At 47.4% G+C, this 21,548-nt stretch overlaps 1 protein-coding gene across 1 annotated transcript in view; it reads left to right on the top strand.

Moving 5' to 3' along the window:
- Mroh1 (maestro heat like repeat family member 1) overlaps nt 1–21,548 on the top strand; it is an 85,463-nt gene that overhangs the window by 19,674 nt on the left and 44,241 nt on the right. The window contains exons 5-10 of the mRNA XM_029564202.1: nt 4,723–4,854; nt 5,306–5,468; nt 5,657–5,755; nt 11,016–11,167; nt 11,359–11,499; nt 11,847–11,939. Of these exons, the coding sequence (XP_029420062.1) occupies nt 4,723–4,854; nt 5,306–5,468; nt 5,657–5,755; nt 11,016–11,167; nt 11,359–11,499; nt 11,847–11,939 (780 nt within the window). The remainder of the gene's footprint in view (nt 1–4,722; nt 4,855–5,305; nt 5,469–5,656; nt 5,756–11,015; nt 11,168–11,358; nt 11,500–11,846; nt 11,940–21,548) is intronic.

Genomic DNA, 21,548 nt, shown 5'->3' with positions numbered 1-21,548 from the left:
ATGCGTGTATTGCCTGCATATAGGTAAGTGCACCCGTGTCGTGCAGTGCCCACAGAGGACGGAAGAGGCCATCGGATCCCCTGGAACTGGAGTTATGGACAGTTGTTAGCTGCCATGTGAGTGCAGGGATTCGAACCCAGGTCTTCTGCAAGAACAGCCAGTGTTCTTAACTGCTGAGCCATCTCTCCAGCCCCTCTTTTTTTTAAAAATTATTATTTTTATTTTATGTGTATGTGTATATTGCTTGCATGTAGGTAAATGTACCACCTGTGTCATGCAGTGCCCTCAGAGGTCAGAAGAGGCTGTTGGATCCCCTGGGACTGGAGTTATGAGTAATTGTTAGCTGCCATGTGGGTGCTGGGATTCGAACCTGGGTCTTCTTCAAGAACAACTAGTGTTCTTAACCACTGGGTCATCTCTCCAGCTCCTCCAATTTCATTCTTCTTTTTTTTCTTTTTTTGTCTTTTTGAGACAGGGTCTCCCTGTAGCCCCAGCTGTCCTGGAACTCACTATGTAGACCAGGCTGGCCTTGAACTCACAAAGATCCGCCTGCCTCTGCCTCCCAAGTGCTGGGATTAAAGGTGTGTGTCACCATGCCCGGCTCCAATTTCATTCTTAACATAGTCTACTTTGAGGTCACATTAGATTATCCAGGTTAAGGCTTATCCCCAAAAGAACCTCACTTCTAATGGCAGTAGCAAATCCCTGGTTGTGGCCTGTGTATTGGATCTATCAGCTACAAATTAGGGTTCCCACAACCTTCTCTTTTTATTCATGAAATTCACTAAACTGTTTACTCACATTTGCCTATTTGTCATCAAGGATGAGACAAATGATAATGGATAACAGCAGATGGGGAGATGCAGAGGCGAGGCGTGTGGGGAAGTGCGGGCTCCTGTGCACTCCCTGGATATGCCGCCTTCTGACACCCTCACATAGTTTGTTACCTGGAAGCTCTTCAGACCCTATCCTTTTGTAGTTTTATGGAAGCTTCATTTTGTGGGCATGATTGGTATGTCATTGGTTATTGATTATCAACTTAACCTTCAACTTCTCTTCCCTACCCAGAGGTTGAGGGAGGCCAGAAGTCCCCATCATCTAGTCCTGCCTTGATCTCTTGTGATCAGTATTTTGACACTGCATAGCAACTCCCAGCAGGCAGTATCTCCCCAGGTTATAGAAGGGCATGTTGGCAAATCTAAGGATTTTAGGACTTTTGTGCTATGAAATCAGACAAAAACTTAATATTTATTTAACAGTACCACTTTCTACAAGGGATTAAAATTGCAGTATGTTTTAAGTGACCAGCCTTTTGAGTTCTTGGCTTTGAGTGTCCTGGTAGCCTAGTTTGGAGGGGACTGATCTGACCACCCTTTGAGCTTTGAGTCACATGGGGAAAGGATAGAGGCCACTCCTTGGAGACCCACTAACATGTGAGAACCATTGAGTTGGTATACCAATATGTCTGATTGGTGTACCAACCTGTGCCTACCCCACAGCTGTCAGTACTTCTGGTCAGTGAGGCACCTGTGGTCAGCATCCCACTTCAGTTTCTCCCAGGATTAGAACCTTCCCTCCGCTGGGAGAGCCATGTCTTCACACCATCCCTACTTCATGGCTCTGCCAGTGGCCCTCTCAAAAGTAATATAATAACATGGAAATAAAACATATTCTTTAGAGATGAGCAGTTGGGAACGACCTGGCCAGGGCATTTTCATTTTTTCCAGATGAGAGACCTGTCCTGTATTCAGAGCTCATGGTGACCTGCCTTTCCATAAGAGGCCCTTGAAGAGCCCCACTGAAGGACCTAGCAAACCAAGCCCTAGAGCAAAAGCCATGCATATCTGGTTTAATTTTATTTTTATTCATTTATTTACTTTTTGGTCTTTTTGAGGCACGGTTTCCCTGTAGTCCCAGCTGTCCTGGAACTCACTGTGTAGACCAGGCTGGCCTCGAACTCACAGAGATCCATTCCACCTGCCTTTGCCTCCCAAGTGCTGGGATTAAAGGCTTATGCCACCACACCTGGCTCAATTTATTATTTTCATTTTGTGTGTATGAGTGTATATAAGTGTACCCATGTCATGCAATGCCCTCGAAGGTCAGAAGAGGGCTTCGGATCCCCTGGAACTGGAGTTATGGTTGGTTGTTACCTGCCATGTTGGTGCTGGGATTTGAACCCAGGTCTTCTGCAAGAGCAGCCAGTTCTCTTAACTGCTGAGCCATCTCTCCAACCCTGCATATCTGATTTTTAAAGTTTTTTAAATTTTTACTTTTTTTTGGTCTTTTTGAGACAGGGTCTCCCTGAACCCTAATTGGCCTAGAACTTGCTATGTAGACCAGGCTGGCCTTGAACTCACAGAGATCTGTCTGCCTCTGCCTCCTGAGTGCTGGGATTAAAGGCATGTACCACCACACCTGGCAAAATTTTTACCTATTTTTATTTATATATATGTGTGTGCACCTGCTTGTCGGTATGTTCAGCATGTATGTGCAGTGCCCATAGAAGCCAGAAGAGGACATTGGGATCCCCTTGGAGCTGGAGTTATGGGAGGTTATGAGCCACCATGCGGGTACTAGGAGCCAAACCCAGGTTCTCTGCAAGATCAGCAAGTACTCGTAACTGCTGAGCCATCTCTCCATATCTGAATTTTTTTTTTTTTTTGGTCTTTTTGAGACCGTCTCCCTGTAGCCCCAGCTGTCCTGGAACTCATTATGTAGACCAGGCTGGCCTTGAACTCACAGAGATCCGCCTGCCTCTGCCTCCTGAGTGCTGGGATTAAAGGCGTGTGCCACTACGCCCAGCTCATACCTGATTTTTTAAAAAATGTAGATTTCCTTTGACATTTTCCACAGAGAGTACATCTTTCCCTAGGTCTCAAGTCCTGAAGCCACAGAACCTACTGTCTCACCAGCCCCTGGAGCTTTTCTGTTGTACTGCACTGAGCAGTAAGTTGCCAGAGCAGTGAGGCCAGTGGTTGTGCTGATGGCTAGAAGGCCTTGAGAACCCAGGCTAAGGAATTCCTTCTGCCTCGTTTTTCTGGGAAGGTACCTTCCCCCTAAAGCATCTTCATGTAGGTAAGGAGAATTAGAAGCCCAGAGAGCCCATGCAGTGCCCTTCAAGATGTGTCTCTAGGAACAAGAGCCTGGAGGACGCTGGAAGTATTTGATCCAGATGGAGCAGGAAGAGATGTTCATGTTGCCTCATCAAAACTGCATTCTCAGCTCAGTAATTTGGATTAAATGAAAGCATACCCACCTGGCATGGTGGTGCATGCCTTTAATTCCAGCAGAGGCAAGCAAATCTCTTTGAGTTCAAGGCCAGCCTGGTCTACATAGTGAGTTTCAGGCCAGCTGGGGCTACAGCGAGACCCTGACTCAAAAAGATTAAAAAAAAAAAAAAATCCGTTCACTTTTCTCCCAGATTCCTTTATTCTCCAAAGAAAGCATCAACCTCTCCTCTCCCCATGATGGGAAGGGACTTCTGCAGGAACTCTGTGTTCTGGAAAGAGAAGTGTGAACCCAGCAAGCTGAGATGGTAGTTGGTAATCTCCTTCTCCTACTGAGAACCACCATCCCAGGGGCACCAACATGTAAGGATCAAACATCTTGCCCAGAAGAAACAAAACCTAGGCCAAAGTTCTTTCCTCAGACTGGCAGGTTCCTTGTTTCTGGAGCTGTTTGTGATCTATACTGACTGCTTCCAGGAATGAACATCCCATCCACCCCGGGGTCAGAGACAAGGGCGATCTTTTGCAACTTGTGTAACTGACACTGGCACCAGCAAGCATGTCTCCTCCTGGGCTAGGAGACTTTGATGTTTTGTGTGGCTTTCTTCCATCAGCTGTGTTGTCTCCTATGGGGCCCAGCTGATAAGTCCACCTGTGAGGAGTACACCTGCCTCTCCCCTGCTGTGGTGGACAGCATGGCTATGGGTGAGACAGCTGGTGACATCAGCAAAGGGGTGGCCCAGTTCTGTGGGGCATTGGCCTGTCCTGGTCCTGCCCCTGCTGGTACCTATTCTAGGGCACCTATTTTCAGTGGGTGCCTTGCAGTGGGATGTTTATTTGGCAGCTGGAAACCTTCACTGGCAGCTCCTCCATAGCCCTTTATATAGTCCCTAGGCAGTGGCCACTCTGCCGTTGGGCCTTGTTATCCCCAGCCTTCCAGCACAGTGGCCAGCTCTATCCTTAGGTCTTCAGTTGAGTACAGGGTGACTTGAGTGCTGCCAAGATAAAGATGTAAGGGAGGACTGTGTTAATGGGGTTAGTCCAGGAAGCTGGGTCAGCAGAGGCCCTGGAAGCAGAAAGATGGATCATAGCCAAAGGAGATGTGGGGATTGGTGGCTGGTGCTTTGACTCTGAGCACATTTCTAGCCTTAGAAGGGTCTATGGTAAGTAAGTCCTTCCTGGTTACAGAGAAAGGTGACTTAAGGAAGGTATCTTGTCCTTGGGCCTGAGGACAGGCATGGGAGGAAGAGGTTCCTTAAGCTTCTCTCCAAGAGACCCTACTGGTTACATTTGGAGGGCAGAAGACTGTCCTTGGCCCTTCCAAAGACATATGCGTGCTTACCCAGGCTCTGAGGGCCTGGAGAGGCAGGTGTTTGCCCTGTTTGAGGATATACCCTTGCATAGTGTAGTCTCTACAGAGACAAATTGCACATAGAGTACCTGGCTGTTCATCTCACCTCCCAGGACTTTCTCTGGGGATTTCTCTCCTCAGTTGGCTCATCCATATCGTGTGAAGGTCCTGAGGGCTATGGAGACAGTTCTGAGCAGTCATATCCACGAGCTGGACAAGGACACGGCTAGCATAGTCATCCTCCTGGCCTCCAGTGAGATGACTAGGACCAAGGTAAGGGCTTCTGACCATGTTGGCTAAGGAGGAGAGCGCCACAGGGCTGGTGTTTGACTGGAAGAGACCCCTTAACCCTGTGTACCTCCCTGAGGGCAGGAACAAAAGCTAAAACAGAAAACGGGGCAGTTAACCTCTTAGGTTGAGGGTAGGAGACTCATGTTTGGCGCTCTGGCCAAGGGCCACATGCAGTATTTAGGGTGTTGGACCGGCTCTCAAGGACCAGCAGCCTCATTCATCTCCAAGAATCATCAGTTTCTCCTACCATACTTTGTGGCTTCTCCCAGGGCCCCTAGGGAAGGATGGGCCAGAGGCCATACCATGTGGTCTCTGACCCTCATTCACTAGGGACATTGGAACAAGGCAGCTTTTCCTTGTCCAGCCACCACCAAGGGCAGAGTATCTTGTTTGTGCTTCTTGAGAGGCCAACCTGGTGACTTTTGGGGTGCAGGAGCTGGACTGTGACTGGCAGCGGGCAGCAAGCAGTGTACTAGTGGCCGTGGGGAAGCGATTCATCAACCAGGTGATGGAGGTGGTGCTCAGCAAATTCCAGCCCGGGGTTCTGCCTCATTCCTCCGTGCTGCACACACTTGCCAGCCTTTCTTTGTCCAATGGTAGGTTCCCCCTTGGCCCAGGTACCCCAGTGTCCCTGAGTAGATTAGAGGGCCTCTGAGGACCACCTGGGTTTCTGGTCTCACGTGTCAAGTCGTGAAGAGCACTTCTGTGTACCATTCCAAGTCCTGAGAAGGTGGGTGGGAAGTGGGTTGGGCCTGCGGCTCCAGTGACAGCCCCTCTCTTACAGCATTTGGCATGGTCCCCTTCCTGCCATCTGTCCTGAGTACCATGCTACCCATGCTGGGCATGGCCAAGCAGGATGCACTGAGGGTGGTGTTCTGCTGTGGTAAGACAGTGGGCATTGCCCATCTTCTTTTTGAACTGGGGTCCCTCCTGGATATGTACAAGAAATTGCCATTGTGGTGGGTGTGGGCTGTCTTCTGGGGTTAGTAAGATGAGGCCCAGTTGGCTGAATCACTGCTGAGGTCAGGGTAGGTGGACCTGCACTCGCAAGTGCAGCCTCTACGCTCTCACTGCCTCTCTCTGCTGGGTACTGCCCTCCACCTCCTGTGGATTTTTGATGCGTGACTAGGCCTGGGGAGGAGGAAGAGGCTTCCTCAGAGCGTGACTTTCACTTTTATGCTACAAACTCCAGCTGGCAGAGCGACCATTCACTTGGCATCTCAGACCCATGGTGGGGAGGGACCATTGTCTCTGCCCTCCATCATTCTCCTGTGGCCTGTGTCTGCAGCCCTCTGTATGCTGGCAGGGGATCCACAGGCACTGTGTGGTGCAGACATGGTACCTAATAGTAAGTGAAACTACTGGGGGTAGAGGGCCATCCCTCTTGCTAGAAGGTGGGACTGAGGGTCACCTCTGCAGACACAGAGATCTTGAGACCCTGAGCCCCTGCCGACAACAGCAGCAGCCTCACAGCCGAGGCCTTGAACCTCTTGGGTCTCCAGAACCCTGACGGCAAGGCTGTGGTTCTGGTACTTGGTGGGGAGGGTGCACCTCTGCCTTTCTAGGTACCCGAGAGGACAGGGCCTTCGTGCTCCCAAGTCGGGATCCTTCATTCATGCTCAGCTCTCCTGAGTGGGGTCTGTTAGAGAGTGCTGGCATCTTCTGCTTTTCTCCTGCTTTTTTCACAGCAGCAAAGCCCAGGAGATGCTTTAGCTCCCACCATCTCTCCTTAGTCACTGCACTCTCATCCTCCTTGCCCTGCCTTCCTTATGCCATCATCTTTGAGGTCCCCTCTCCCCAGCCCCTTCTGCCTATGATTGAGGGTAGGGCCCAGGTTACAGTGGTAGAAATCCTGCTTCACCTAGTTGGGGATGAATAGGGGATTTGTGACAGAGCTTGCACAGTGTGGGCTTTGGGTAAACACACATCCAGAACCAGAGGCACTGAATGCAAGTTGAGGGGGTCTTACCCAGGTAGAGGCTGTAGAGGGTCTCCAACATGGAGGAAGGAATCTGTGTGTGCTGAGCATTTAGTGTCTACAGCAAGCTCTGACTGTTGCTTCCTTGGGGCTCTCCTGAGAAATAGCTGATGGGATTGAGCCTGACCTACAGTGAGAGATGCCTTATAATTCTTGTTACAAAGGTACTTCTCATGCTTCGTCTCATGTTACCCAGGCGGGCTATGTACCTGAGGATGTCCTTGAACTTCTGCTTCCAGTGAGTTCTGGGATTATTGGCATGTGCCACCATGCCCAGTTTATTTGGTGCTGGGGATCAAACCCAGAGCTTTGTGCGTGCCAGGCAAACACTACCTACTGAGCTATGTTACCAACCCTGTTTTGTTTTTGGAGACAGGGTCTTTGAATTTGAAATCAGTTCTCCTATCTAAGTTTCCCAAGTGCTCTGATTATTGGCTCGAGTCACCATTCCTGGCTCAGCAAGGATACTGCTGGAGTGCCTTCTGCCAGGTATACTGCTCACATGGGGCATTGTACGCTACTGGAGGACACAGTAGTCCACAGTGTTCCTGTGGGTAGAGCAACCTCGGTCAGGCCAGCAGGATCCATGGGGACCATGTATGAGGTGTATTAGAGGCCAGATGCAGCCAAGGGTGACAACACTACAGGGATCAGGAACCAGTGCACAGCCATAGAGGAGCTGATAGAAAGGTCCCAGATGGGCAGGGTTTCAACCAGCCTGGCTTGGTGGGTACAGAATCCCACCTCAGAGAAGTCAAGTGGGAAAAGTGGCAGCAAAATAAACTGTAGCCTGGGGACACTGACAGTCTGGATAAGAGGAAATACCCAAGAGAGAGACCCATGACTGATATTACCAGGGATATAACAGGAGATGAAGTCACGAAGCAAGAGTTTATCACCATCCTCGAAGAAGTACATTCAGAGGTCAAAACTAAGATGAAACATGGAGAGAGAAATGGAAAACACAGAGATTGGAAGTTAAGGAAACTGATGGGGAATACAGCCAAGTGCAAAGTTGTGGGGTAGGAAAGAAAGAAAAGAAAGCATCCGTGTGTGAGACCACCAGCCTGCATTCCAGTGGCAAATACCTGGAAAGGAGAACCAAGAAGGTGAACTCCCAAACACCCCATGGTCTAAAGATGCTCCAGACAGAATGACCATAGCATATGACACGTGACCAGAATGCAAGTGAGGAGCCAACACACCCTGGGCTTTGACAGTACCAGTCCACTTACCTGGCAATTCCCCACAGCCCAATGGAAGCCTACACACTGGATCATAGCCCACCCATGCCAGCTGACTGTGAGGGTGAACCGGACTTTTCGGAGAACTAGGTCTTAGACATGCATTCATCCAGTCCTCCCCAGAGTGGCTGAGGGGCATGGCACTGAGAGGTGGCTTGAACTGAGAAGAAAGATGCCCATGTGGCAACAGCCTGTGTGGTGGAGGTGAGTAGTCAGTGATGTCCCCAAAACTGAAGCTGCTGGGGCTACATGGGGGACAGATACCTGTAGAACCAAGCAGATGTCAATGTAAAAGGATCTGACTCTAGGGAAAGCACAGCTGTGCTAGAAGGATTAGTGCTTTTGAGAGGTCAGTTCTGTGTAGTACCAGGCTGGAGGTATGAAAAGAGGGCACCTTGCTGTGGGGGAGCTGTGGCACTTATTTACAGAGAAGACCCAGCTTGTGGCTACATCCCAGGAAAAGGACATCAACATCAGGAGGACTGCTCTTCCAACCTAAGTATGTATGAAACTGGTTAAAGATCAAAGACTAACACATGTTGGGTTCCACTTCTGGTATTATAATGACCTGCTATTTGGAAATACCTTCCTGCTGCTAAAGACCTGAACCAGTCTAGCCGGTACCCTTCAGATCAGAATTAGAAACCTTGGGGCTGAGGGGAACAGAGGGAGCATAAGTCTCCAGCTGTCTCCAGGCATTACTGGCCTCACTGTCGGTAGCCAAGAGTTGTGGGAGGCAGGGCCATAGACCATCTGAACTGATCTCGCTGAGGCCCATTCCTCAAGGATGGGGACTGACCAGTGAGCCTTCTACCATGGGCCCTGGCAGGAAGGTAGTTTTCTTTCATCACTTAAAATTTTTTTTCTTTTATTGAGAAAGGTTCTCACTATGTAGCCCTGGCTGGTCTGGAACTCACTATGTAGACCAGGCTGGCTTTAAACTCACAGAGATCTACCTGCATCTGCCTCCCAAGTGCTGGGATTAAAGACTCGTGGTGCTGCCACCACGCTTGGCTCTTTCATCTTTTTTTTTTTTTTTTTTAAGTTCTGCCTCCTGAGAGTTTGTCACTGTGGTTTGTCCCTTTGTCAGTGAAGGGTTGAGTTTATTTCTCTTACTGCACTGGATGGGAGGCCTTGGTTGAGGCACTGCCTCACCAGTGGGCTGAGTTATGTATGTCCTCTAGATACCATCTGTGGTCAGCTAACACAGTGCCTAGGCACTGGCTCGGGGGAACCACTGTATATGGGGCTGAGGTCCCAGCATGAGCATGAACTGGTATCAGCTCAACACAGAGCAGGCTCAGAGCAGGAAAGATTTTGGAATGATCCAGTGTAGGCTATGAGACAATAGAGTGAAGAGATAAAAGAAGGAACAAGCCAAAGAAAAGAGCAAGTGCTATGAAAAGGCGGCCAAATACAAGTTCTGGAAACTAAAATTGCCACGTATAGAAGTGGGCGATGTGGACAGAGAGAATGGACAGCTGGACAGGGTCCTAAGGGTACCACCCAGCAAGAGCCTTTTAGACCAAAGGATCAGGGAGAAGGGAGAGGATGGGGCAGATACACAGATGTTTGCTAACCATCTCCCTCCATGAAAGATAAGAATCCTCAGGCCAGAAAGGAATGAGTGAAGGCATCCATGTCAACACATCCTCTCAAAATATGGATGTCAAAAGCTTGAGCAGTCAGAGCCTTAATCCCCACAGCCAGTGGTAGGGACCTGCTTCCTGGAATGCTGAAGCCACCAGTGCACCACCTTCAGGGCTGGGAAGGTTTGGAAGTGCTCATAGGCCCTGGGTGGGGGGTGTCCCAAACCAATAGGAGGGTACACACCAGCAACAAAGTAGCCACATGCCCCTGTAGGTCTTACTAGCACAGCAGTGGGGAGAGAGGAGGTAACCTGAACACATTGTAGACAGATCCGGAACTGTCAGATGGCTCTCCATACAGGGGAACTGCGGGTGCATCCTGTCACTGCTCCCTGCCACAGGCTGTGCCACTCCTGCAAAGGAAAAGGGCCAGTTTCCAGGTTCTTTTTTTGATCTTAGGGTTACATTTGCTTCAGGATAACCTTTGTACACCATCAGTCAGTTGGCTTTGGATTTGTGTGTCAAGGGAGCTTTGGCAGGATACAAGCCTTTGATACACTGACTGGTTCCAGAAGGTGGAAGCACAGAGGTTTATGCCTCAGTGACTCCCTTGTTGCCGCCTTATCTTCTTTTATGGCCTAGGCCCAGACCTGTGTCTTGGGCTTTAGTCATGGACACAGCTGAACCTCTCACCAGACTGCCTGCAGCCACTGAGCGCCTCTGCCACACCCAGCTGCACCCCCATTCAGGCCCCCAGGTCCCAGTCAGGGAAAGCCTGGGTAATAGCCCTCACATTCTATGCCCACTACCTGGCCCTGGTGGCATGTTTCCTCTTGCCCTCACACTGGACTCAGCAACCCTTGTACTTAGTATGTGGCATGAGACTGGGGAGGGGCTTGGTGCTGTTTCTAGGAGACACAGGTCAAGGTCATTTTAGGGAAGTTGGATCAAGGTGTTAATGGGTTGGCACCTTCTTAGGAGCTCAGAGGGAGTATTCTTGGCTCTTTCCATTCCCTGTAGTGCTGTGGTTCCTTGGCACCTCCGCGTTCATTCACCTTCCATTCTCTGCTTCTGTCATCTTTTCTGCTCTTTAAGGGTACTATCCAGTCAGGTTTACAGCCATCCTCCTATGACCTTGTCCTGACAGTTATACCTGCAGCCACCATTTCCAAAGAAGGCCATATTTTGAGGTTTCAGAGAAGACATGGGTTTGGAGAGAACTATGTTTACCCTGGTATAGTTTTGGGGGTCCCTGCATTGGGATTTCTGTGGGCAGTACTGGGGAGCCAGTATGGCTTATGCCAGCAATTATTCACTGTGGGGCCATCACAGCCCTGCAGCACTTCAGTGAGAGCACCTTGGAGTACCTGGCCAACCTGGACCAAGCCCCAGACCCCACAGTCAGGAAGGACACCTTTGCTACTGACATCTTTGGTGCCTACGACATTCTTCTCCACCACTGGCTGCAGAGCAGAGATGCCAAGGTACAACTGTGACCCACCAGGGACTAAGGCCCAGGCCATGACACCATGACCTGGTCGCCATCTGGTCCCTTGCCATGGTTTCTCCACAGTTACACTCTGACTGCCAGCTACTGGACTTGCCTGTTAAAGACCTACTGGTGTCCTTGTGTTCAGAGCCATGAGCAGACAGAAGGCCTGTGCTTTCTCCTCAGCTCCGGCTTGCAGTGGTAGCTGCTTTGGGTCCCATGAGTCACCTGCTTCCCAACGAGAAGTTGGAGGAACAGCTCCCCAGGCTCCTCCCTGGAGTACTTGTCCTCTACAAGAAGCATGTGGAAACCTTCCAGATATCCAAGGTAACTGTAGGCAGGAAGGGCACAGAAGACCCATGAACTCTCGCTCAGACCAGACCCTACAGGGGCAGCCTTAACTTAAGACTTGGGGGTAGGTTGTGAGGGGAGGGGCCTCCCCTCTCCTAGGCCCTGGATAGGAACCTGGGGACTTGCTCCTTTGCCTGCCATACTGACTTCTGACCTAGGAATCACCTTTCTTAATTGTCCCCAGTGCTGGAGCTGAAGGTGTAGCTTCATCTGAGCCCTAGGGGGAATTCCTCAGTGCATTCCTCAGACTTACTTACCCAAGGCCTTCATTTCCCTTCTGGGGTTCAGGAGGTGTACTAAAGCCATCTTCTTGTCCTGTGCAGAGCCTGGGTCAGATCCTTGAGGCAGCTGTGAGTGTGAGCAGCCGCACACTGGAGGTTCAACTTGATGCCCTTCTGGTAGCTCTTCATACTCAGGTAGGCTGGAGGACGGGTACTTGGGGTGATGGGATCCTGTTGGGGCTGGATCCCTCGGAGTCAGGTTGCCTGATGGGGATACAGGGAGCATGATTTGAAGTGGGTATTTCAGCCACATAGCCATGAAGTGGACTTCCTGAACGTCACATTCAATGTGACCCCCAGTTTTGAGGCCTCATCTTCATCCACTGCAGCAGTGGCACATGCAGGTGACATAGGAGCCCCAGGATGGGGCTGGCTGGATAGAGTATGACACTGGTCTGGCCCAGGAGGTCTCAGAGGGCGTTTCAGCATAGCCACTGGGTGGCAGTGGTCAGGAGAGACCTGAGGCTACCCTGGGCCTTAAGGAACTAGGCAAGAGGAGAGACGTGGGGTTCTATGAGCCACAAGATCCCACTGTAAGAAGTACTTCCATGGCTGGGCATCTTCCCTATAGGTCAGGGAGACTGATAAAACTGCTGTAGAGTGTGAGCCAGCAGTGGGGCCTGAGTTCATGGGTTTTATGGTTAAGAAAAGAGGGGCAGGAAACCGAAGGGGGCCTTGGTGGCCATCAAGGAGGCCTTCTTTTAAAAAATTTATTACACTTATTTTCTGTCCGTATTTGACTGTACACATGCCATGGCATGTATGTGGAGGTCAAAGGACAACTTGTGGGATTGGTTTTCTCTCTTCCTACCATGTAGAATCTAGGGGTTAAACTCAGGTTGTCAGACTTAGCAGCAAGTTCCTTCCCCTGCTGAGTCATCTCTGGCTCTTCAAGAAGACTTCCTGAGAGAAGCTTCCTCATTGCATGTGCTGCTCCAGCTGCAGCACTAGTGGCCCCATGTGGGCTGGCTGAAATGCTAGCCTAGCCAGATAAGCACGTTGTTAGTCCCAGAGATGAGAAAAGGGCCTTCAGTGAAGATATTAAATAATAATCCAAGCACTGTAAGCAATCATATAATGACATAAAAACTGTAAGAAACTGACAGATTCCTAGAAGAGCTTAAAATGTTGTCAAAACTGTTAAAAGAAAGAACTTGAATAAGCCAGTAAAGAAATGGAAACACTATCTCTAGACCTTCCTTCCTTACAACAAACCCAGAGCCCAAGTGGTTTTTGAAGCAGAATTCTATCAAACTTTTGAGGAGTGTGATTCCTGGAATGCCAAGTTGGCTTGAAGATCAGAAGACCCTGCATGGCTCTCACTCTGAAAAGCCAGCCTTGATCCCAGATTAGAACCAGACAGGAAAATGCAGGGTTATCAGGAGGGTGAGTATGTGGGTCTCCGATGAAGGAGCAGCTAAGTCCAGCATGTAGTAGTCAGAATCTTGTGGGTCTTGGCATGGCCACGGATGCATATCATTGGCCACATGGATGGACAACACGGCTTATCCATGGGACTTCTCTGTTACTTAGAAACTAGGATTGGAAAGAAACTTCCTCATTTTGATAAGGTTATATACCCATACCTGTAGTCTACGTCCTAACTGATGGAAGGTGTCAGGGACATTCCCTGAAGGTCAAGAACAGGAGGATCTCTGCTTGCTGTAACTGGAGCACGTACTATTCTATAACGAAAAAGAAAGGCTGGTGTGGGGCCTGGAGCAAGTCATCACTAACCCACTCGCCTCTGCACCTGCTCAGTAACTTACACAATGTTACACTAGCAAGAAGTTCTTTTGTATACATCTGAACCTTTTCCCTTGTTAGTCTGTTTATCCCAATGCCTAGGTATAGTCTGTTTATCCCAATGCCTAGGTATGCTTATCTTTTTTTTTGGTCTTTTTGAGACAGGGTCTCCCTGTAGCCCCAGCTGTCCTGGAACTCGCTATGTAGACCAGGCTGGCCTTGAACTCACAGAGATCCTCCTGCCTCTGCCTCCCAAGTGCTAGGACTAAAGGTGTGCGCCACTGCACCTGAAAATAGAGGGTATTTTAAAAACACCTCTTTGAACAGCAACAGAAATCTACTGTAAAGTATCTAGGAATTGACCGCACCAGGAATGACCAAGATCTTGATAGGAAAAAAGCTTGCAGTTCTGAAGCTGAGAATTGACAGACATGGCATGGTATCATTTGCTTTATTAAAAAGCACACAAACTGGGGCTGAGGATGTAGCTTAGTTGGTAGGTTGCTTGCCTAGCATATACTAGGCCCTGGGTTTTGAACCCCAGCACTGCATAAAGTAGGTGTGGTGGACCATACCTGTAAGCACTTAGGAGGTGGAGGCAGGAAGATCAGAAGTTCAAAGTCATCCTCTATTAAACCTTCCTATATACCAATAAGAAACACTGAACAGGGGTTGGAGAGATGGTTTAGTGGCTAAGAATACTGACTATTCTTGCAAAAGACCTGGGTTTGGTTCCCAGCATCCACATGGTGGCTAACAACTGTCCATAACTCCAGTTCCAGGGTACCTGACACCTTCTTCTGGCCTCCATGGGCATTTCATGCACATATTGCACTTACATACATGTAGGCAAAACACTCAAATGCATAAAATTAAAAAAAAGAAACATTGAGGCTGGAGAGATGGGTCAGTGGTTAAGAGCACTGACTGTTCTTTCAGAGGACCCAGGTTTGGTTCTCAGCACACACATATCACCTAACAACTATCCATAATTCTAGTTCTAGGGGAATCCAGTGCCGCCTTCTGACCTCTGCAGGCATTGCACGACATTGGTGCACTTATACACATGCAGGCAATCACTCTCATATACATAAAATAAAAACAATAAATATTTATAAAAGAAACATACTGAGGAAGAAATCAGGGAAATCAAAATTGTCTCCAAGCTGGGTGTGGTGGTTCACACCTTTAATCCCAGCACTTTGGAGGCAGAGGCGACAGATCTTTGTTCAAAGCCAGCCTAGACTACAGGGAGACCCTGGTCTCAAACACATAAGCAAGCAAACAAAAATTGTCTCAAAACAACAACAAAAAATCTTACCAAAAAAATCAATCAACAAAAAATGACCTCTATAATGAAACCTTGAAAACACCGAAGAGAGAAATTGAAGAAACTCTAGATGGAAGGACCTCCCATGCTCTTGGGTTGGAAGAATCAGTATTGTGAAAATGACCATCTTACCAAAAGCAATCTATAGGTTCAGTGCAGTCCCAATCAAAATACTAACTATCTTAAAATTTGTAAGCACAAGCCTTTAATCCCAGCACTCGGGAGGCAGAGGCAGGTGGATCTCTGAGTTCGAGGCCAGCCTGGTCTGCATAGTGAGTTCCAGGCCAGGTGGGACTACAGGGAGACCCTGTCTCAAAAAGACCAAAAAAAAAAAAAAAAATGTAAGCACGAAAAAGCTTGGATACCTAAAGCAACCTTGAGCAAAAAACACTGCCAAAGGCATCACCACACCTGATTTCAAGTTACACTACAGAGCCATGACAATAAAAACGGCACTGGTACAAAAAAGACATAGATCAGTGAAATAGAAGACCCAGACTGAAACCCACACAGCTAGAACCACCGGATTTTGGACAAAGATACTCGTTCATTGGAGATGTTCATTGGAGAGAAGACAGCCTCTTTAACACCTGCTGCTGAGGAAACTGAGTATCTCCATGTAGAAGAATGAAAATAAATCCTTAACTTCCACTTTGTGTAAAAAATAACCTCTTAGTGGATCAGAGACTTTAAGACCTGAGAATCTGAAAATGGTAGAGGAAAAGTTGGGAAAACACATTTAGGCATAGATAAGGACTTTAAAAAAAAAAAAAAAGTGGGGCAGCCCGGGCGTGGTGGCACACGCCTTTAGTCCCAGCACTTGGGAGGCAGATCTCTGTGAGTTCAAGGCCAGCCTGGTCTCCGTAGTGAGTTCCAGGGTAGCTAGGGCTACAGGGAGACCCTGTTTCAAAAAGACCGAAAAAAAAAAGTTGGGGGAGGCTGGAGATATGGCTCAGCGGTTAAGAACACTGGCTGTTCTTGCAGAAGACCTGGTTTCAAATCACAGCACCCACATGGCAGCTAACAACTGTCCATAACTCCAGTCCCAGGGATCCGACACCCTCTTCTGACCTCTGAGGGCGTTGCACGACATGGGTGCACTTACCTACGTGCAGGGAATACACACATACACATATAATAAAAATAATAAATTTTTTTTAAGTTTAAAACAAGGCCAGGCATGGTGGCACATGCCTTTAATCCCAGCACTTGGGAGGCAGAGGCAGGCGGATCTCTTGAGAGTTCAAGGCCAGCCTGGTCTACATAGTGAGTTCCAGGACAGCTGAGGCTACATCAAAAGAGGAAATATAAATGGCTAATAAATGTTTTTAAGTCTTAGCATCTTTGACAACCAGGTAAATGCAAATAAAAGCTACTCTGAGATTCCATCTTGCCACACAATGATCCATCAAGAAAAAAAATGGCAGCAAGTGCTGGTAAGGATGGGAAGAAGGAACACTTAACCTCTGTTGGAGGGAATGTAAATCCATACGGCCACCATAGATATCTGTGTGGAGGTTTCTTGAAAAGCTAAAAATAGGGCTGAGCATGGTGGTGCACCCCTTTAATCCCAGCACTCAGGAGGCAGAGGCAGGTGGATCTTTATGAGTTCAAGGCCAGCCTGGTCTACATAGTGAGTTCCAGGACAGCTGGGGCTACAGGAGAGATGGCTCAGCAGTTAACAACACTGGTTGTTCTAGCAGAAGACCTGGGTTTGAATCCCAGGACCCATATGACAACTAACAACGGTCCAAGACACGAGTGCAGGGGATCCAACAGCCTCTTCTGACCTCCTCAGGCATTGCACGACACAGGTGCACTTAGCTACATGCAGGCGTTACATGCATACACATAAAATAAAAATAATAAATAAAATTTTAAAAAGTAAGTTAATCCCAGCACTTGGGGGTCAGAGGCAGGCAGATCTTTGTGAGTTTGAGGCCAGCCTGGTTTACATAGTGAGTTCCAGGCTGGGGCTACAAGGAGACCCTGTCTCAAAAAAGACAAAAAAATAAGAAGAAAAGCTAAAAATAGAAGTTCCATATGACCCCTTACCACTCCTGGGTGTGTATCCAGAGGACTCCATACCCTACTGCAGAGGTACTTCCACATCTTTTTGGTTACTGCTCTATTTATAAAAGCAAGGAAATAGAATCAGCCTAGGTGTCCATCAGCAGATGCAGATGTGGTACATATACACAATGGAATTTATTCAGCTATAAGGAAAATAGAATTATGAAATTTACAGAAAAATGGATGAATCTTAACTAAAAAAAAAAACTTTGTGTATGTCTGTGTCTGTCTGTCTGTCTGTCTAGGTATGCATGTGCCAGTGTTCTATGGCATATATATAGAGGTCAGAGGACAGCTTTCAGGAGTCCATTCTCTACTTTTACCATGGGTTGGAGGATGGAACTCAGGTCATCAGGCTTGTGCTACAAGCACTTTTACCTGCTGAGCCATCTCACCAGCTTGGTTTCTAATTTTAATATAAACATATCTATATGGGAGTGGGTAAGGGCAGTTGCCAGGAAAGCATAGAGGGGCCCATGAGGGGGGTTAACTTTGAATAGAAAATTTGTCTATAATTAAATCTCAAGCAAGTATCTATGCTTTATTGAAACCTAAAGTGCCATGATTGATTGGATTTTTATCTGACCATTTATGAGAAATCTTAAATTCCTGATTATGTTCTGTTAGAATTCCTGCTCAAATTTATCTTGAAGCTTGGCATGGTGGAGCATGCTTTTAATCTCAGCACTCAGCAGGTAGAAGCAGGTAGATCTTTGGGAGATTGAGGCCACCCTGGTCTACAGAGAGAGCTCCAGGCCAGCTGTGGCTACAGGGAGACCCTGTCTGAAAAAGACCAAAACAAAACAAAACACATTTACCTCCAGATGTATTTCCTCCCCTGATTGCTAATGTTACTGAATTTGTGCCATATCCTGTGTCTACACATTTAATTGTTTTCATTAAGTTCCATTTTTATTTTGGTCTTGATGTCTTTCAGTAGTTCTCATTATGGAAATTTTATAAATCAAGAGTTATTTATTTATTTATTTATTTATTTATTTAATTTTTTGGTCTTTTTGAGACAATCTCAGTGTTCCAGGGTTAGATCTCTGTGAGTTTGAGGCCAGCCTGATCTGCATATCAAGTTCCAGGCCAGCCAGGGATAAATAGTGAGACTATATCTCAAAAAAGAAACAAAAACAAACCAAAATCCCGAGAAGTAGTACAGTGGTTAAAAAGTAAACATTTCTGTGGCTCCATGTTGCCCCATGCTGAAGGATACTCTCTGCCTCTCACTAACCCAGATGTAAGTTTCAGGTGTGATATCTCCAGTTCCCACCCCACTCACCTCCACATCACAACAGAGCACACTAGTGCCCCCCTCCCAGGAGTTCTAATGAACTCTTCAAAGAAGAGAAGGTAGAAAAAATGTTGTTTCCTGTGCATTCATGTTTTATTTTGCTATTGAGTTTTAGTTTTTGTTATTGATCTGTAATATTGATTGTATTGGCTATAAATATGTATTCTATACTATATATAATATATATGTATGTAAGTAATGTATATATTCCTTTATCTTTAAAAACTGTATACTTGAAAATATTTTATTTTTATTTTGTGTATGAGTGTTTTGCCTGCATAGTGCTAGAAACCAAACTCAGGTCCTCTGCAAGAGCAGCAAGTGCCCTTAACCGCTGAACCATCTCTCCACCCCAAAATTATTGTATATACTTTTTAAAAAATATTTATTATTTTTATTTTATGTGTATGAGTGTATTGCCTGCATGTAGGTAAGTGTACCCATGTCATTCAATGCCTGCAGAGGACAGAAGAGGCCATCGGATCCCCTGGAACTGGAGTTATGGACAGTTGTTAGCTGCCATGTGGGTGCAGGGATTCAAACCCAGGTCTTCTGCAAGAACAACCAGTGTTCTTAACCACTGAGCCATCTCTGTAGCCCCTGTATATACTTTTTAATTACATTTTATTATTGTTGGTTGTGTGTGGGTACGCGCATGTCACTGTGTGGGTATGGAAGTTAAAGGACAACTTGGAGAAGTTAGTTCTCTCCTTCCACCAGATGGAAGAGGATTAGACTCAGGTGGTCAAACTTGGTGACAAGTGCCTTTCTCTGCTGAACCATCTTACTGGCCCACTGTTCTCTTTTGACACTATAGTATACCGTGCAAAACTGTTTAATTTTTACATCATCATTTATGTCGTAGTTGAGGTTTTGTGATACAAAACAAACAAAAAGCCTTTATGTGTAGTGATTGTTTTCCTTCTGCTTGTTGGTGTTTATCAGTGAGAATCCAGCTCTGTCTTTGCTCTAGAAAATGCCCCTGAAACAACCACCTTCCATTAGCTTATTGTCGCAGTAATCAAGGATGTGAGAGTCGCCCAGCTGGTTCTGGTTCTCCTGTTCTATTCTGGGACTGCGGTCTCTCTGCCAACCAGGGCTGTATTATGAAGCCTGCATTGTAGCCTGCCCTGGGGCTGGCGCTGGGGTCACACTTCTCATAGGTCTCACTCCCAGAGCTGTGGGCTGGAGGTCTCAGCTCCTCTGTGGTATCTTCTAGGGGGATACATTCCTTTCTAGTTAACTGTGGGGTTTATTCTATTGCAGATAGGAATAGAATCTCAGGTCTGTTCCCTTGAGACTTGAATGCTAGCCACATGTTCATATAGTGTCTCTCCCACCCCTCTGCCAACAGTATGAGGCTAGAGCTGAACTCTGAAGTACTTATGATGATGGGCATGTGTGTCCTGCAGTCAGAACGTGGGCATTCCTCCCTGTTCTTGGATGAGAAAGGGCTGGAGAAATGGGCCCACTGTTCATCACCCAGTGTCTTATGGGTACACTGTTACCTTGTAGGTACCTTCTGTTACCAATCAGCTGGCTGGTATCCTTTTGTTCCACCCAGATAGAAACTGTGGGCAGGCAAGAAGCTTGCCCAGTGCTGGTTTTTGACAGCTCAGTGTTTTGTTTTTCCATTGTTTTTTCGTTGCTGTTTTGCTTTTTTTTTTTTTATTTTGTCTTTTTGAGACAGGGTCTCCCTGTAGCTCCAACTGTTCTGGAACTCATATGTAGACTAGGCTGGCCTCAATCTCAGAGATCTGTTTGCCTCTGCCTCCCGAATGCTGGAATTAAAGGCATGCACCACCATGCACCTGTGTTTTTTAATATTTTATTATTTTTATTTTATTTGTATGAGTGCATTGCTTGCATGTGCCTAAATGCACCTGTGTCATGCAGTGCTGGTGGAGGTCAGAAGAGGACATTGGATCCTCTGTAACTGGAGTTATAGATCGTTGTTAGTTGTCATGTTGGTGCTGGGGGGATCAAACCCGGCTCCTCTGCAAGAGCAGCCAGTGCTCTTAACTACTGCACCATCTTTCCAGCCCTTGTTTTGTTTTTTGAGACAGGGACTCTCTCTCTCTCTCTCTCTCTCTCTCTCTCTCTCTCTCTCTCAAGCCTATGCTGGCCTTGAACTTACAGCATCCTTCTTGCCTCTGCCTTCAGAATGCTGGAATTACGGAGGTATACTACCACCCTTGCCTCTGGCAGGTTCTGTATACGTTAGCATTTGACAGTAGCAATGGGTGGGGGTGGGTAGGCAGAAACAGCTGGAAGCCACACCTTCTAGTGTTACAGGTCTTGTTCAGGCCTTGGACAGCAGGACCCTACTAGCAGCCAGTGTTACAGATCCCAGGCCTGGGATGTCTGAGACCTTTGGCCAGAAAGACTTGGCAGCTCTCCAGGATTCTTCCAGTGACCAGAGCCTACAGTGTGTCTTCACAGCCTTTTGTTCTTTAGTCCCAGCTCTCAGATCCCCTTCAGTTGCCTCTTCAGCTGTCAAGCATCCAGCCTCCTGGCCACTTTGGCAGCATGGCTTGCAGACTGCTCAGCTCTGGCTGCAGCTGCTTTGCCGCCCCTGCCATTGATGCCACCATTCTACCTCTGCTGCTACATTCCTGTTACCTGCTCAGCTCACACTAGGCCAGAAAAGGCCATAAGGGAAGCTTGTTGCTGGGTCTGATGTTGTGCAGACTGTTTTGGTGTCTCCCAGCCGACTCACTTCGCTTATCCTAATTATATAGCCAGAAGAGAGATGTTCATACCAATCACAGAAAACCTCCCATGTAAAGGAAGGAATCACAGTATTAATTAACACTTTAGCACCAGCCATAGCAGTTCCTCTGATAGACCACAAGTGGACATACTCTTCTCTGGTCCAGGTTGAAGTGGTTTCAGAGTCATGTGGAGTTCACCAAGGCTTGTCAAAACAAAAAATTTAGTGCAACTCTGAAGCAATTCTGACAGGGACTTCACCTTTCAGAGCCAGAGCAACTGTGTCTTGCATAAGTGTTGGGTGGCTGGGTGTTTGACAGTCATTGTGCAACAAGGGAAGATCCAATGAGGTAATCAAATTGCCCCACCCTCTAACATCAGGAGTGCTTATCATTGGACTGGTGAGATGGCCCAGCAGGTAAAGGTTGTTTGCAACTCAAGCCTGATGACTTTTAAGTTTAATCCCTCGAACACACTTTAAAATGGAAAGAGAGCTGATTTCACAGAGTTGTCCTCAGATCTCCACATGCACGCCATAGCATATGTGCCCTCTATCATACACACACATACACACTAATAATAA

Source organism: Nannospalax galili, unplaced genomic scaffold, assembly GCF_000622305.1.
Source record: "Nannospalax galili isolate Female #2095 unplaced genomic scaffold, S.galili_v1.0 scaffold717, whole genome shotgun sequence".
NCBI classification, from domain to species: Eukaryota; Metazoa; Chordata; class Mammalia; order Rodentia; family Spalacidae; genus Nannospalax; species Nannospalax galili.
This window is presented reverse-complemented; position numbering and strand designations above follow the sequence as displayed.